This window comes from Myotis myotis, unplaced genomic scaffold (genome assembly GCF_014108235.1).
Source record: "Myotis myotis isolate mMyoMyo1 unplaced genomic scaffold, mMyoMyo1.p scaffold_m19_p_10, whole genome shotgun sequence".
Taxonomy (NCBI): Eukaryota; Metazoa; Chordata; class Mammalia; order Chiroptera; family Vespertilionidae; genus Myotis; species Myotis myotis.
Genome location: NW_023416314.1, coordinates 77,079,091 through 77,095,251, shown reverse-complemented (window position 1 = coordinate 77,095,251; position 16,161 = coordinate 77,079,091). Strand labels below are relative to the sequence as shown.

At 55.9% G+C, this 16,161-nt stretch overlaps 1 protein-coding gene across 3 annotated transcripts in view; it reads left to right on the top strand.

Annotated features, from left to right (window-relative positions):
* The first annotated feature begins 11,953 nt into the window (after window positions 1-11,953).
* The window catches only part of LRP5 (LDL receptor related protein 5), a 74,720-nt gene continuing 70,512 nt past the window's right edge, over window positions 11,954-16,161 (top strand). For 2 of the 3 annotated variants that reach the window (XR_004970587.1, XM_036326398.1), the window contains exon 1: window positions 11,955-12,157. Coding sequence is in view for 2 of the 3 variants with exons in the window: in XM_036326398.1 (XP_036182291.1) it covers window positions 12,076-12,157 (82 nt within the window). In the remaining variant the exon portion in view is untranslated. Of the gene's footprint in view, window positions 12,158-16,161 lie in introns of all 3 variants that reach the window. The other variant, XM_036326399.1, reaches the window with a different exon arrangement.

Here is a 16,161-nt window from a genome sequence, read left to right as displayed (position 1 = left end):
CCGGCCCCAGGAAGTGACGTCACTGGAAGGCGTGCCCCGAAGTGGGGCGGGGCAGCCTCTGCAGGCGCAGGGATCCGCTAGGTGGTGACTGGCGCCGCCGAATGCGAGTTGAGAAAGGGGCGTGGTTTCTACAGGCCCCGCCCACTAAGGCGGTCCAGCTATGTCTCCCACGGGCCGGAAGTCGCTGTTCCAGACTGGTCTTTGGCGGAAGTGGTCCTTGCGGGTCTCTGCCGGCTTGGATATGGGCACCTCGCTGCAGCGATCGGCGTGCCGGGCCTGGGGCAGGGTCAGATCAGATGTACCCCAATGGTTCACAGAGAACCGAGGGGGTGACCCTGCCATATTCCTGCCCTCCTCCCTCAGACTTGAGCCAACCCCTGGGTGCCCGCGTTGTGGAGGGAAGGGTGGTACTAGTAATAGCAGCGATGGCAGCTTACAACTTGCCAAGCCTTGTGCTTGGTTCGGTGACTTTCTGGCAGGTCCGGTGACTTAACCACTGCAGGAGCCCTGTGAGCTGCTTCACCTCCATTTTACAGACGCAGAAAGCGGGATAACAACGGGGAAGTGGCGTGTAGGGTTATGCTTATTTCAAAGGTATGCTAACCTAGATGCACAGGAACAGTCCACAGGGCCTGCTTAAGCCAAAGATAGGACGTTTACTAAGGAAGTTATATGCCTGGGGTGTGGCTATGGACCATGACCTGCCCAGTTGGAAATTTATGATCAGATCATCCAGTGAGGTTACCTTGCATAGAAGCTCTTCTTCCTGCACGCATGGCCGTTCACCAAAGGCTTTATTTTCAGACAGTTTGATAACCTGTCTGGTGGTGCTGGGCTAGGAAGCTAAGCCAGACAGAAAATTAAGGTGTACAGAGACAGGATGAACTCCCCAGCTCTGAGCTCTGGGAACACCTGAAAAGCAATTCAGAGCTATCACCACCCAGTTCAACCTCATAGTTTTAAATTGTGTAGAACTTACCCGGCATAGGAATTTGCTAAGACCTAGGCCAGTTGGTAAGGTTTGTGAAGACAAGATTTCTTGCTTTGTGTTTGCTTTAATTTTCCAACTAGCTCAGATCTAATGTGAGAAGTGCCGTGTCTGTATTCACTTCACATGTGAAAATACACCAAAACATCCAGTTTTAGTTCTACTCTTGCCTTCTTCAAAAATCGATGTCTCTGTGACTCTGTGTTTCCATTTCCTTCTTGGCAAAATCAGGACCACTTTACTCCTAGTCTGAGCCTTCCCTCTCGAGGGGCTCACGGTCTAGAGCAGGGGTCTGCTAGCCATTTACTTTTGTAAATAAAGTTTTATTGGGAATACAGTTATGCCACCTGGTTGTGTATCATCTGGCTGCTTTTGCACCACAAGGGCCGAGTTGAGTAGTTTGAGTCGTTAGATTATGGTTCACAAAGTTTACTGCCTGGTTCTTTACAGAAAATGTTTGCCAAACCCAGTCTAGGATGTTACTAGAAAATGGGTTTCAGGCAACAATGGAAATATCTTGCCTAGATGGTCCAGAATACAGGGAAACACATTTTTTCAAAGGGGAATCTGGTACCTTTTTGGTAGATTGGGTCCCCTGGAACCTGGTGCCTATTGAGCACAGCCCTGGACACTGCATAGTGTCTCTTCTGAAGAGTCAAGCCGGGTGGGCCAGCTTCTTCTGATGGCAATGATGAATGAAAGACAGAGAAGGATACACTAAGTCCTCAAGCTTCTGTCTCAGGGCACAGGCCGTGTCAGGCTTTCTATGCAGAAATAGCCAATAACAAACTCAAAGCTTTGTCCTCTTAGTTGTTGAATTACAATGTTATTTGAATTTAAGGCCATGCCAGAGTCCACATATGAACATAGGGCTCTTGAGTTACACTATCTGGTGTCATATCCTGGCTCCTTCATTTTTAAAAAAAAAAATTTTTTTTTATTGATTTCAGAGAGGAAGGGAAAGGAAGAGATAGGTAGGAACATCAATGATGAGAATGTGCCCAGAATGTGCCTGCCACACGCCCCACACTGGGGATCGAGCCCACAATCTGGGCATGTGCCCTGACTGGGAACTGAACCATGACCTCCTGGTTCATAGGTCCATGCTCAACCATTGAGCCATGCTGGCCAGGCTGGTTCCTTCACTTTTTAACTGAGTGACAGCAGGCACAAGCTTTAGACTAGACTAGGCCCTCTGTGCCTCAGTTTCACTATATAGTCAATTCTCATTACGGTAGTTTTGTTTAATAAAGTCTCTGTGAGCACTGACATAATGAATGCTGAACCAAGACTCCTGGGCGGGATAAACAAAGCCAACACTTCCCTTCATGCTCTACCCTTTATTGATATTATTAATTGAAGGTTCATTTTATGCTCTGAACACAAAACTAAGGGCATTTAGTTGGAATGGGGATTGACAAACATTTTCTATAAAGGACCAGGCAGTAAATATTTTAGGCTTTGTAAGCCATACTGTGTGTCTCAGTGGTTGAATGTCAACCTATGAACCAGGAGGTCATGGTTTGATTTCCCAGTCAGGATGTTCAGGAGGCAGCCGATTGATGATGCGTCTTCCTCATCGATGTTTCTATCCCTCTATCCCTCTCCCTTCCTCTCTCTCTAAAAAATCAATAAAGCCCTAGCTGGTTAGGCTCAGTGGATAGAGTGTCAGCCAGCAGACTGAAGGGTCCCAGGTTTGATTCTGGTCAAGGGCACATGCCCAGGCTGTGGGCTTGATCCTCAATAGGAGGGCGTGCAGGAAGCAGCCAATCAATGATTCTCTTTCATCATTGATGTTTCTATCTCTCTCTCCCTCTCCCTTTCTCTCTGAAATCAATAAAAATATTTTTTAAAAAATCAATAAAAACATTTAAAAAATATTTCTTGGTTTTAATTTCTGAAATGGTACATATCAATAGATCAAACCCTTAGAGAATTCTTTGGGATCCTCAAGTCAATTTTATGCTCAAAAGCCAAGAATTAACTCCCGTGTGTGTGTGTGTGTGTGTGTGTGTGTGTGTGTGTGTGTGTGTGTATCTGGCCACCTGTGCTGGGATTAGCTTGGACACTTCCCTCACTACCGCCCTCAGTGAGGTCATGGTTCCCAGGACTCGCCATGAGCCCCGTGGCACAGAGAGCACCACGTGGGAGGGAGAGTTATTACTGCTTTACTTTGGGAGGGGTGAGGGTGGGAAGAGGAACATGAGGCTTACCTGTTCTTTATGGAGTTCAGAAAACAGTTTTGTAACATTTAATGAGATGGGGAAATGCTCTGGAAATTATTATTATTATTTTTGTTTTACAAAGCAGGCACATTCTGGGCCCACGAGCTTTGTATTGTTCTTCTGTCTGCAGGTTCTCCCTCCAGACCTCTTGACCCATGAACCAGGAGGTCGCAGCTCGATTCTCAGTCAGAGCACATGCCCAGGTTGCAGGCTTCATCCCTAGTGGGGGGCGTGCAGGAGGCAGCCGATCAATGATTCTCTTTCATCATTGATGTTTCTATCTCTCTCTCCCTCTCTCTGAAATCAATAAAAAACATATTTCAAAAAAATAAAGAAAACAGGTCTCCAGAGGTTCAGCAACTTGGCCAAAGGCATGCAGTGGGCATTCGGCATTTGGCATCCCCCGGAGCCCACGTCCTTTCCTTTTATCTTATCTTGACAGCATCAGTATGTGCGGGTCCTGGCGAGGTCCATCTTGGGAGCCGCCCCTCCCCCCACCCCCTCCCCCGACTCCCACCCCCCGCCTATTTTCACAGCTGTTTCTTCTTTGAAAGCAGCGCTCCAGGAAGAGCCTGGCAGGACTAGATACTGCTGCCCCCTCGTGGCCGCACGGCTCACTGCAGGACCCAGCCGGGAGCCACTCTGATCTTCCCCCTCCAAAAAGACACAGGGCGTTCGCTGTAGGAAATAAAATAACGGGGTCTGCAGCTCCACGCTTTGCTCGCGGAGGGATCTTCGTCAAGACTGAGATCCAACCTGCCCCGGGCCTCGGTTTCCCCCTCTGTGGAATGGGCGTCAGGAGGACTCCGAGGCGTTCCTGGAGAACCTAGCACACAGACTCGGAGGAACACTCCCTGTGGCCTCTGGCCCAGATTGCGCAGCGGGAGGCCAGGGGTTCGCCCCTTCCTGGCAAGGAGAAAACAAAGTCTGGGTACAAAGTCTGCAGGGAGCTGGTGGACTGTGAGGCGGGGCCGCCCTTCAAAGGCGCCGCGTGCTCTGCCCGCTGCCCGCCTTGATCTTTGGGCAGAGATTTATTGACACGCAGGGAAGCACCGTGGCCCGGCCGGGAGGGGCGCGGGCAGCAGGCGCACCAGCCTCGGGCGCTCCGCCTCGCTGCGGACCGGATGGGGCTGAGGGCCAAGGGCAGGGGAGGTGCCGGTGAACCCGAGGGTCTCTCTCGGACTTGGGAGGGTTCGCCCTCCCACTGCAGACCCCAACCCGGACGGAGGTGCCGGCGATCCTGGGCTGGGTCTCCCCTCGCACCGTGCTCGCACAGGAACCCAGAGGAGCCCCAAAAGCTCCATGGGGCACCGATTCCCGGGTTAGGAGATAGAACACCCCACAGTGTTCCACAGTCTGCGGGCTGGTTTATAACCTTTTATTTTATCTTATTTTATTTTTACACTGACCACCCATCATTTTATTAGTTAGCTTTATCTTTTGTTAAGGTTTTGCCACATTTGCCAAACATATAAATATTGAAAGTACATCGCAGACTGTTATGACGGATCTGCATTAAATAGTTTAGAAGAGACCTCCAGAGAGCAGGCTCTTATGTAAACAGAATAGCTTTGTCACATCTTTAAAGAAACATTCACAATTCTTCATATCAGCAGAGTTATTTTTTAAACATTTTTTTTAAAAAAGATCAGTCAGGATATCTCACATGTCTGTTTTTATCTAGAAAAATCCCTCATCATCACCATCTTCTTCTTCTTCTTTTTAATGGCATTGATGTTTTGAAGAGTGATTTTTCACTTGTAGGTGGCAGGCATAGAGCAGGGCCTGTTCTGCTCTTTTGTGCCCACATCCTCGGTGGGCACGGCCCAGAGGGGAGACTGTTTGCCAGGGACTTTCCCAGTCTTAGCCCTGGCGGCCCCATGTCCTGGGAACCCTCAGTTCTAGGCCAGCCCGGATGGTGGCCACCCCTGTGAGCCCTCCGCCCACCTTGAGAGTACAAAGGGGAGCGGGTGGAGTGAGAGAGAGAGGCCCTGAGGTGTGTCCCCTTCACCTCAAAACTGACAAGAGGGGCTTCAGAAAATCAGGGGGACATACGTCCCCTGGAGCTGGGGTCTGGAGGGTGGGAGGGACAGCACGTGTGTCTGGTGCTTGCTCTATGCCTCAGAAGTTAAAGGTCAAGGCTGTTGCTGTCGCTGCCTGGCCAGCCTTGGACCTGGGCAGGTGGCTGTGCTTCCTGGGCAACTGGTGTGTGTCCTGGGATCAGTGGCCATCTGAGAAAAGTGTCCACATAGAGCCTGTGGGAGAAAGAATCAACATTTGCAATCCCCCAAACTACAGGGCCCCAGGCTGGGCCCCAGGGGCTGCAGTCCCACCCCCACACTTTCCTGTCCTTAGGTCTCCCACCTTCCTGCCCCAGCCATCAGGGAAAGAGCAGAGGCCAGCTGCAAACACCCCCCCCGCCCCCCCGCCCCCCGTCCCCCGCCCCTGCTGCAGCTCCCCCACCTGCAGCCAGCAGAGCTGGGAGAGGGGAGAAGCTGGGACTGAATAATCGTTAGTTTTGATCATTAAACGGAAACTGGAACTGCAGCTCCTGAACTGAGGCTGTTCTGGGGGCCAGAAGTGGACCCACGAACTTCACTGCACTTGAGGCTGAGCAGAGCGGTCCGACGGCTGCCCAGGGTCCCACCCAGGTATGAGCAGGCGCTTTCTGCCTCGTCCCTGCGGAGCCCTGCGTGTTCACTCAGTGTGAGCCTCATGCCTGGTCCTCAGGAAACGCCAGGTGCGTGGGACACTGCTCACGGGCCAGCGGCCGCCTGCTAGGCGCTGTGGCTGAGGCTCCAGCCCATCCCGCTTGCCCGGAGCAGCCCACACTTGGCCCTCCCCCTCCCTCACTTCCTTTCCTGGCTTCTGGAACCCACTCTCTCCTGGCCCTTCTCACCCGTGCGGGGCGCTCGGAGAGCCCCATCGTGCAGCCCTCGAGCCTCTTTCTTCGTAGCTGCTCCTCCAGGATGATGGCCTCCAGCACTGAGGATCCCACATTTCTAGGCCCAGCCCAGGCCTCTTCCCTAAACCCCAGACCCTCCACTGGAAACCAGACAGGATCTGGGCTAGACAAGTTCAAGGCCGACTTCGCCCCCACCCTAGCCTCTCTGCCCTTTTGCACACTGGCTCTCAGGTCTCGGTCTCAATGCGTGGCAGCCCAGCCTTACTCCTGTCAAACACTTTGGCATCATCCCGGACACCTTCTCTTCTCAGCCTTGACATTCCTCTCCACGTCCTCTCTGCCCTCAGGGAGACCCAGAATCCAACCACTTCTCGCCATCTCTGCCGTTGCAGTCTTGGCCATCACCCTCTTGAACTTGGACCACTGCAATGGCCCCTCAGTCTATTCCTACACAAGAGCAGAGACATCCTGTGCAATGGAAACCCAAACTCATGCTTCTGCTGCTCCGGGCCCCGGATGGTCCTCCCATCTCACTCAGAGGAGGTGTCCTCCATGGTCCCTCAGAGCCGGCCTGCTCCTCTCTGACCTTGCCTCTCTCTGCTCTGACCCCTCCAGCCCTCACCGTGCCTCAGGGCCTTTGCACTGGCCTCTCCCGCAGGCTGCACAGCTTCCTCCTGCCTTCCTCCAGGTCCCTGCACTAATGTCGCTTTCCTAGTGAGTCCTTTCTCACCCCCCGACCTTCTTACTCTGCCTTATTTTCTCTAGAACAGGTATCACCATCTGGCATTGCCCACCTAGTACAGGGGCGGGCAAACGTTTCAGAAAAGGGCCAGATAATAATCATTTTTGGCCCTGACTGGTTTGGCCCAGTGGATAGAGCATCGGCCTGAGGACTGAGGGGTCCCAGGTTCGATTCAGGTCAAGGGCATGTACCTTGGTTGTGGGCACATCCCCAGTGGGAGGCATGTAGGAGGCGGCTGATCGATGTTTCTCTCTCATTGATGTTTCTGACTCTCTATCCCTCTCCCTTCCTCTCTGTAAAAAAATCAATAAAATATATTTAAAAAAAAAATCATTTTGGGCTTCACAGGCCACACTGTCGCTGTTGCAACCACTCACTTTTGCCAGTTGGAGATGACGCCCTGACAAAGCCTTACCTCTCTGACCTCACTTCTCCCTTCCTTGTGCGGAGAAGAGGGTGGGAGGTAGGGGGTGAAGAGAGAGGGGTAGGGGGTGGGGAGAGGGGGGTCTGTGAAGATTGGGGGCGGTATCAGTGGCCTGGGGCTACTAGAACAAATCGCCACCAGCAGGCGGGCTTACAACAGCAGAATGTTGCTCTCTCACGGTTCTGGGGCCCAGGGTTGAGATCAAGCTGGCTGTGGGGCCGGGCTCCCTCTCAAGGCTCTCAGGGGGTCCCTCCTGCCTCTTCCAGCCTCCGGGGCTGCTTGTGGCCGCATCAGTCCAACCTCTGCCTCTGTCTTCTTTCTCTTCCTCCTCTGTCCGTCTCAGATCTCTCTCTGCCTTTCCGTCTTAGGGACCATTGTCACTGGATTTAGGGTTCACTGGGATAATCCAGAATGATCTCTTCATTTTAGGATCCTTCAATTAATTACCCTTGTAAAGACCCTTTGTCCAAATAGGTTAATGTGCACAGGTTCCTGGGATTAGGACGTGGACATAACTGTTTGGGGGCCACTGTTCAACCCACTGCAGGTGTCTTTAAAGCGTTTAAAAGGGGAATCAAACCTGAATGTGGACTCCTTAATCTGCATTGAGAACAACACTGCCAGATGGGCCAGACTTCCAGGGCCTTCTCCCCCCGGATGTGAGTTATGTGACAGGCCACCTGATCACGAGGGGGAAGCTCAGGGCTACAAACTCCGGGCTGATGGCAACCCTGGGAAGGAGAAGAGCACGTGTGTGTGTGTGTGTGTGTGTGTGAGTGTGTGTGTGTGAGAGTGTGTGTGTGAGTGTGTGTGTGTGTGGGGGGGGTGCCTACCCCGAGTGCGTGCCTGGCACACCCAACCTCAGGTCAGTCATTTTTTCAAATCTCTTGTCTGAGTTTCCCATCAGCACCCAGAAAGAAGCCGGGCAGATACCATCATTCCCATTTTATACACGAGGAAACTGAGGCTCAGGGGGGAAGTCTAGCCCGTGTCCCTCACACCCCGCCATCTCCATGGAAACCATGGCCCGCTACCAACAAAGCTCCCAGAGAGATCCCGAATCCAGTCCACGCCCTGGCGGCCGCCTTCCCTCGCCGGCTCCCGGCGCAGGTTGCTAGGAGCTGGTGCTGCTGCAGGGGCCAGGCCCGTGGGGGCCCAGGGGTGGGTTGGTGTGTGGACAACCCCTCTGCCCTCCTCCACCGAGCTGCCCTGTGGAGGGTGCTCGTAGTTCAGAGATGCTGGGAGCCCAAGGCACACCTCTGCCCACAGGCCAGGCCGGGCCGGGCGGGAGGGCTCTCGTGCCCAGAATAACTGTCCGGAGTCAGCATGTTCCAGCCGGGAGGCAAACCCAAGAGGCACTTTCCCCAAGTGTCACGGGGCAGAGGTGGCACCCTCAGATGGGCCCTAAAAGGACCCTCATGGAGCCCCTGTCCCCGCAAATGATTCCACCCGCCAGCTGCTGAGCCCCGTCACCTCGCTGAGACGCAGCCTGCCTCTGAGGAATGAGTCGAGGGTGTGCATTTCCAAACGGGGCCGGAGAAAAGCTTGGTGGCCTGAGGAGGTGACAACAGCCTTCCGGGGAAGTGGGAGCTTAGCACAGTCTCCGGTTGCTCTGACATCAGCGAAGAGTCTAAAAATCACTGTCCTTGTGGTGTCAGAATGAACAGTGACTAGCTCTCATTTGTGCTCCGCAAGTGACTTTCTCAAAGTTCTGAGCGGAGTCAGGCCAGCTGGGATCATGGTCTGATGCCTGGGGACCTGGGGCACAGTCCTTCCCGCTCGGGGGTCGCTGGTGGTCCCTCCACAGTGGACATCACAAGGGTTGGCACAGGAAACTCCGGGAGCTGCTGCCGGCCTCTGTCATCCCCTGACTTAAATGGCCTCTTCTCTATTTACTGGATTCTCCCATTCTGAGCTTTCGAGCTGGCCGTCTCTCTCTCTGAGAATAGAGTCTCAGTATCTGTTTTTTATATTCTTGGTTCATTTTGCTTTTAATCATCTGCATAACTGAGTGCAGGGTCTTCAGCTTCTCAGATTTAGAGCCTTGACTTGCTTGAACTTTGGCCCAGCTGTGTAATGGGTCCGCTAGCAGAGCTCCCATGGGCTCCCTGGCCCCCCTTCCCCTCATCCCCACAACCAGTGCCCTTCCCCAGTCCCATGTGCTCTTCCTAAAGCACAACTCCTGAACCCAACTCCTTCTGGCCATTCCTGAGCTTTCTCAACTCCCACGCCACCAGTCCAGAACGCCATCTCGCCTGGCTGTTACCATGGTAACCATTTACTGACCAGTCACCTGCATCCCCTCTTTCCTCCTGGGAGCCTTGTCCCCCCCACCCCCCTCAGCAGCCAGAGTGCTCCTTTGATAAATGTAAGTCAGGTCATTTCACTTCATTCATTCATTCAACAAACATTTATTGAGCATCTACTGTGTGCTGGGCCTTGGTCTAGGCTCAGGGGATACACAGGGACCAAAACAAATGAAAGTCTCTGTTCTCCTGGAGCTTCCGTTCCCATGGAGGGAAGAAAGTTAAGAGTTTGTCAGATGTCAGTCAGTGCAAAGGGGAAAAGTAAAGGCGAGAAATGAGCAGGCAGGGCTGGGAGGGTGGGTGTAGGAGGAGCCTGGTTTGCAATTTTCAAAGGGGCTTAGGGAAGACCTGGCTGAGGAAATGAAGATGCAAAGAAGTGAACCATGCGGATAACTAGGGATAAGAGAGACCAGAAGAGAGGCCAGCAAGTGCAAAGGCCCTGAGGCAGGAATGCGCCTGGTGTGTTGGAGGACCAGCCAGGAGGCCACAGAGTCTGGAACAGGGTGAGGGAGAGCAAGGAGGGTGCATAAGAAGGCTGGAGAGATAAAGGGAGAGGTATGGCCAGATCAGGCCCAGTAGGTGCCATAAGGCTTTTTGACTTCTATTCTGACTGATACAGGAGCTTTAGAAAGTTCTTGAGCAGAGGAGGGATGTGATGTGACTTGTTTTAACCTGCTCACTGTGGCTGCTGTGAGATTAGACTGAGGGGGTCAAGGTGGGAAGCAGGACACCCATAGGGGTGGTGAGAGTGGAGGTGGGAGAAGAGCAGGGAGTCTGCATCTGTTTTGAAAGTAGAGCTAACAGGATGTGCTACTGAGATTGGGCATAGAGTGTGAGAGAAATCGGCAAGGATTTTATTGCTTAAACTAGAGGCCTGATGCATGAAATTCGTGCAAGAGTAGGCCTTCACAGCCCCAACAGCCTAGACGCTGGCAGCCATGGCTTCTCCCGGAAGGCCGTCTGGGAAGTTGTCCTGATGGTCATTCCGTTGTTTGGACGTTCAGTCGATTTGCATATTACGCTTTTATTATTATAGATGCCTACAATGGCTCCCCATTCCTCTTTGGATACTTCTCAATTCCTTATCCAGTTCTGATCCACACTGGCCCAGCTGGCTGTTCCTACTGCACCATTTGCCGGTGCCCACTGCTTTGTCAATGTTCGCACCTCCCAAGTCAGAATTCCCCAGACATTGCAGCTCAATAATCTTCATTTTTCATGGAATTCCTCACAGTCTGTTAATAGTGTTTTGGGGCTTTTTGTTTGTTTTAAATTGATCTGTCTTCTTGATTTTGCTTGTCTCCCTCCCTAGAATATAAACTCCATAGGACAGAGACATTCTGCCTAGCTTTGTAAAGTTGTCACAAATACAGGAAGAATGCTGGCATCTTGAGCACAGGTTGTGATAGTTCATGCTCACCTGCAGGGCACTGCTGGCCCTATTCTGTAAGGAAGGAAAGCGCTGGGGGAAGGTTATATTTAGACCTGCCCAAGGGCACAGCTGGTTCTGGAGCCAGAGTTTGAATTGGGGCCTTCGGGTTCCAGAGCTAGTGCCATGGCCCTCCCAGCCCCTCCTGTCCCCTGAGGGTCCAGGCAGAGCTCCATGGTCAGGTGGGGACAGAGCCAGGGAGATAGGGGAGGTCAGTGCCTGCTGGTTGAATGAGCCAAAGGCGGGGTCTGCCGCCCCAGGGCCTTTCTCACTCAGCCTGCCTGGAAGCTGTTGGGAAGACCAGCATGTCTGCGTTCAGTCTCTGTAGCATAACGCATGTAGAGGGCATTTAGTTAAAAAATAAAACCTCAAGCCCACTCCAATCGCAGCCCGTGCAGCTCCTGCCTCTCTCCATCAGCTACTTCTGTTACTCGGTGCTCTGCCCTCCTGGGCGCCCTCACCAGTGCGAACAGGTGGGGGCTGCCGCGGTGGCTGCCGTCGCGGGAAAGCGCACAGACCTTGTTCCGGGAGCCCCTGGCTCACAGCCCCCAAACTGCCTCCCCGTGGGCCTCGGACAACACCCCTCCCCACGCCCCGCCCCCGGGCCTCAGTTTACCGATGGGTAAAGGCCGGGTCTGTGCAACCCTACAGGTGACACACCTGCTTCCGGGACTTGATGGGCCCCCGGCCCCCACGGGGTGGGAGCCCGGAGTCCAACCCGCGCCCCGTGGAGCCCCGGCGACTCCAGAGGAGGCGGGGGGCGCGGGGAGGCCGGCGGGGACGGCGCGCAGCGGCAGCCTCGCCGCAGGCCGGCTCCGGGGGGCGCCCGCAGGAGGGCGCGGCCAGCGCGGGGGGCGCGGGCGGGCGGCGGCGGCAGCGGCGGGGGGCGGAGACGCGGCGCGGCTTCCGCTCCCGCTCCTCCTCCCTCCTCCCCCGTCGTCCTGGTCCGCGGCGCCCGAGGGGGAGGCGGCAGGCGCCGGGAGCCGCGCGAGGAGCTGCCGCGCCGCGCCATGGAGCCTGAGTGAGCGCGGCGCGGGCCCGCCGGCCCCGGACAACATGGAGGCGGCGCCGCCCCGGCCGCCGCCGCCGCCGCCGCTGCTGCTGCTCGCGCTGTGCTGCAGCCTGGCCCCCGCCGCGGGTAGGTGGGCGCGGGCCGCGGGGACAATGGCCCGGGAGCCCAGGCGTCTCGGGCGGCCCACGGCCAAGTGCGCGGCGCGCGGTAGCGACTTTGCAAGTTGGGGACGAGTTGGGGCGCGCGCCGCGGGTCCCCGCCGCCCCCCGTCGGCCCCCGCCGCCCGGGTGCCGCGCGCGGCCCTTTGTCTCCACCGTCCGGGCCCCTCCGGGGACGCAGGGCCCGGTCCGGAGCGTCCTGGGGCGGCGAGCGGGGCGCGCGGGCGGCGCCGTCCCTGCCAGGTGCGGCGCGGGCGGGCCCTCACCTGCCCGGGCCCCGGCGCGCTCGGCAGTGCGCCCGCGTGGAGCCGGCGGGCGAGGCCGCGCTGGGACCCGGGGACCCCGGCCCCGCGGGCAGGCGCCGAGCGAGGACTTTCGGCCCGAGACGGGCCTGGCCGCCCCGCGCCGGGAACTCTGGCGAGCCTGCTTCCGATGGCCGCGCGGCCGGCCTGCGAGCTCCGAGAACTGATTTAAGTTGCAGAGAAAGTTCTGAGACCCGCGCGGGCGGCCTGGCCTGTGGCGCTGGCTTTTCACCGGTGTGGCTGTCGGTTTTCTAACCGACTGACACCTGCCAGGTGCCGCAAGGACCCGTCTGGCCGCGGGGGCCCCAAACGGTGGCCTCCGAGGGGCCGGCTGCGTGGGGCCGCCGCGGAGGACGGGGGTCCAGGGCGCGGCGTGGCGGGGCCGCGAGCTCGAGCGTCGGTTGTGCACACCCTTGGGGAGACCGAGGGCTGGGAATGTTCTGCAACTTTTGGTGTGTCCCAAGGGGTGGAGTTGAGGTCAGGAGGGCTTAGGAAACCTAAGCGCCTCTGAAACGCTACACATGTTCTTTTAATTTGGAGATTGCCATGTGGTTTTTGAAGCAAGTCTCTCGCTACCTAAATCATTATCCTCAGACGTGAGTGTTGTTTGTCTGGAGTGTGGCAGGGCCGGTGGACATGGCCAGCGAGGCCCGTGCTATGGGGGCTGCTGTTTTGCTGGTGGCGGTTTTTTTTTGGGGGGGGGAACCTTGGGTTCCTTTGTCTGGGCCTCTTTAAGGCAAACAGCTGTCTCCCTGAATATTTCCAGGGTGGACATTGCAGGGAGGTGTCCTGGCCTGGCTCTGTGGTCACGTTCCCAGTGCTGCGGCCCCCTACATTGAGGTTTGGGGGGACCGAGAAGCATGGTTTCCTCAAGTCCTCCTGCCCCCCCCAGTCCAAGCCTAGAGACTGTTGGCGGTTTCACCCCAACTTGGTCTCTCTCAGGAGTGTTTTTACATTTCTCGGCCGTGTCCGATCCTAGCAAAACAAGGTGACGACCAAACAATGACAGTATCTGGGGAGTTGAGGCCAACGTGCTCCTTTTCTTTCCGGAAATGCCTGGATCACGGAGGCAAACGGATTTTTGGGGGAAGATGTTTGTTTTAAAGGTGGGGTTTCTCAGCCGGCTCTGTTGCTTTGCACTTCGTTGCAGTTTTGGATTTCCTGTAGCTTTTGGGGTGACGTTGCCAGAGGCGAATGCCTGCCGTTGTGCAGTTCAAGCCCCCAAGGAGAAGAATCCCATCTGTGGAGCTCAGTTGTATGTGAGGCAGAAATAGAGTTGATTATTTTACCATTAGGAAGTATATGAGCCTGAGGTTCTCAGAGCACGGCCGGCGGGGTGACCCGGCCTAAAATGGAAGGACCAGGCGGCATTTGCAGAGCGCTGGGACTGCTCTCGATGGGCCATGTCCCTGATTCCTGGGCTCGACTTATGCCTCCGTCCAGACTGAAGCCAGTAAGTTGGTAGCTAATTATTTTTCCTGATTGCTTCCTGTTGCAATTTGAAGCTCTGAGCCCACTGAAGTGCCTTTGTTCTCGAGGTTCCCTTGCTGGGAACGGCCCAAGGCTGCTCCCCTTTGGCCCCACAGCACTCACTCCAGGCCCCGCCTGTCCAGGATCCCCCAGGGAGGTTACTGCAGATGCCCAGGGCCTGGCCACTGGGCCCCCCCCCCCCCCCCCCCCCCGGCTAGTGGGTGTTAACTAGATGGTGTGTGGAGTCCACTGAGACAATCTTCCCAGCAAACGTCCTTTCCAGAGCAGGGCCCGCGTGCCTGTCACCCTCCCGTTTGGATCCAAGAATGTACCCAGTCCATCCATATGGTCCAACACTTGCTGTGGAGATCCTGTCCTATTTGGAACCCGTCTAATTTCAGCCGCACTGTCTCACTGCTCAGGCATGTAGCAGAGTTTGCACACTGGCTGGGGAGGGGGGTACAGTCAGGTGAGGACTCAGCATGCAGGACTCGTGCTGGCCGCGGCGGCTCGCCAGGGCTGAGCAGGGGCCTGGCGTCAGACCCACCTGGTGTATGTGCTCAGCAGCTGGTTGACTTTGGACGACTTATTTAGCTTCTGTGTGTTCAGTGTCTTCATCTGGTGCCCCCCCCTCCCCCCGCCCGATGCTGGGCGTTTGGGAGCATTACGTGCCATATGTGAAACTCCTAGCGCCATCCCTGCCCCACATGAGGGCTGGTGGTGGCAGAGCCGCAGGCAGTGCCTGTTGTGTAACAGGGGCCTTGATCTTGCCTGAAAGGTTTGGAAGTTGTTGTTACACACTCTGGATGTTTCCTCTGTGTGTGACCTTGGATATCTTGTCTGCTGTCTGACTTGTTTATCGCTGACATTAAGTGGGGTGCCTTGGAGTGGTTAATAGCAAGGGCATGGACCCTGAGTGGTCCAGAGTCTTGCTAATTGCTTTTGGGGGGTTGAGGGAGAGCTTTGTGTGACTCGGTTTTGCCTTCTGTAAAATGGGCATAATAATACTTCCTACCACGGATTCAGTGGAACAGCAGCCTGGCATTGGATCAGCTTCTGCTGTGGTTGGTGTTACTCTGGGGCATTTGTGTGAAGGGTTGGGATAGAATAGGATAGAAAGGCGGTGAGGCCCAGTCTTTGCTGCCGGCTGTTCCTGACTGTGGAGCTAGGAGAGACCTGGGCCTGGGGCCTCACCCTCACGGACCAGAGGTTCTCCACTGAGAGAGGCTGGATCCCACGGCAGAGTCTGGATGTGTGCCAGAAGGCGATGGAAGCTTCCGGAAGGCTTTGCTCAGGGGGGGATAGGAAACACAGGCTGGAGTCAGATCTGTTCTAGGTGAAAGGTGCTGAATTGATCTTTTTTTTTTTTCAAGTTGAGATGAAGTACACATAAAAGTAATTTTTTTAAAGTGCACAATTTGGAGGCATCCTAATATATAAAAAGCCAGGGGCCATCACGACTGAAACAACCGGACCGACAGCCGAACAGCAGGCTTCTTGCGGCCACAAGGCCGGCAAGCGGGCTGGTGAGGGACGACCAACAACTGAACAGCAGGCTGCGTGGGGCGACCAGGCCGGCGGGGGGCGGGGGGGGGGACGGGACAGTTGGGGGTGACCAGGCCGGCGGGGGGGGGGCAGTTGGGGGTGACCAGGCCAGCGGGGGGGGGACAGTTGGGGGCGACCAGGCCAGCAGCGGGGGGCAGTTGGGGGTGACCAGGTTGGCAGGAGGGGCAGTTAGGGGTGATCAGGCCGGCAGCGGGGGGCAGTTGGGGGTGACCAGGCTGGCAGCGGGGGGCAGTTGGGGGTGACCAGGTTGGCAGGAGGGGCAGTTAGGGGTGATCAGGCAGGCAGGCAGATGAGCAGTTAGGAGCCAGCCATCTTGGATTGTGAGAGGGATGGCCGACTGCCAGTTTAGGCTGACATCCTGGGGATCAGGCCTAAACTGGCAGTTGGACATCCCATGAGGGGTCCCGGATTGGAGAGGGGGCAGGCTGGGGTGAGGCCCCCCCCCCCCCCGCAGGAATTTTGTGCACTGGGCCTCTAGTTGCCTGCCCTGGACTTTTCGTGTCCATGGGATCATATGGTGTGGTCTTTCTTGCCGGCTTTTCCTCTTTGGTGTCAGGGTTTCGAGGTTCGGCCACATGGTAGCACATGTCAGCGCCTCATTCCTTTTCACGGCCAAGCGATCGCCCATTGTGTG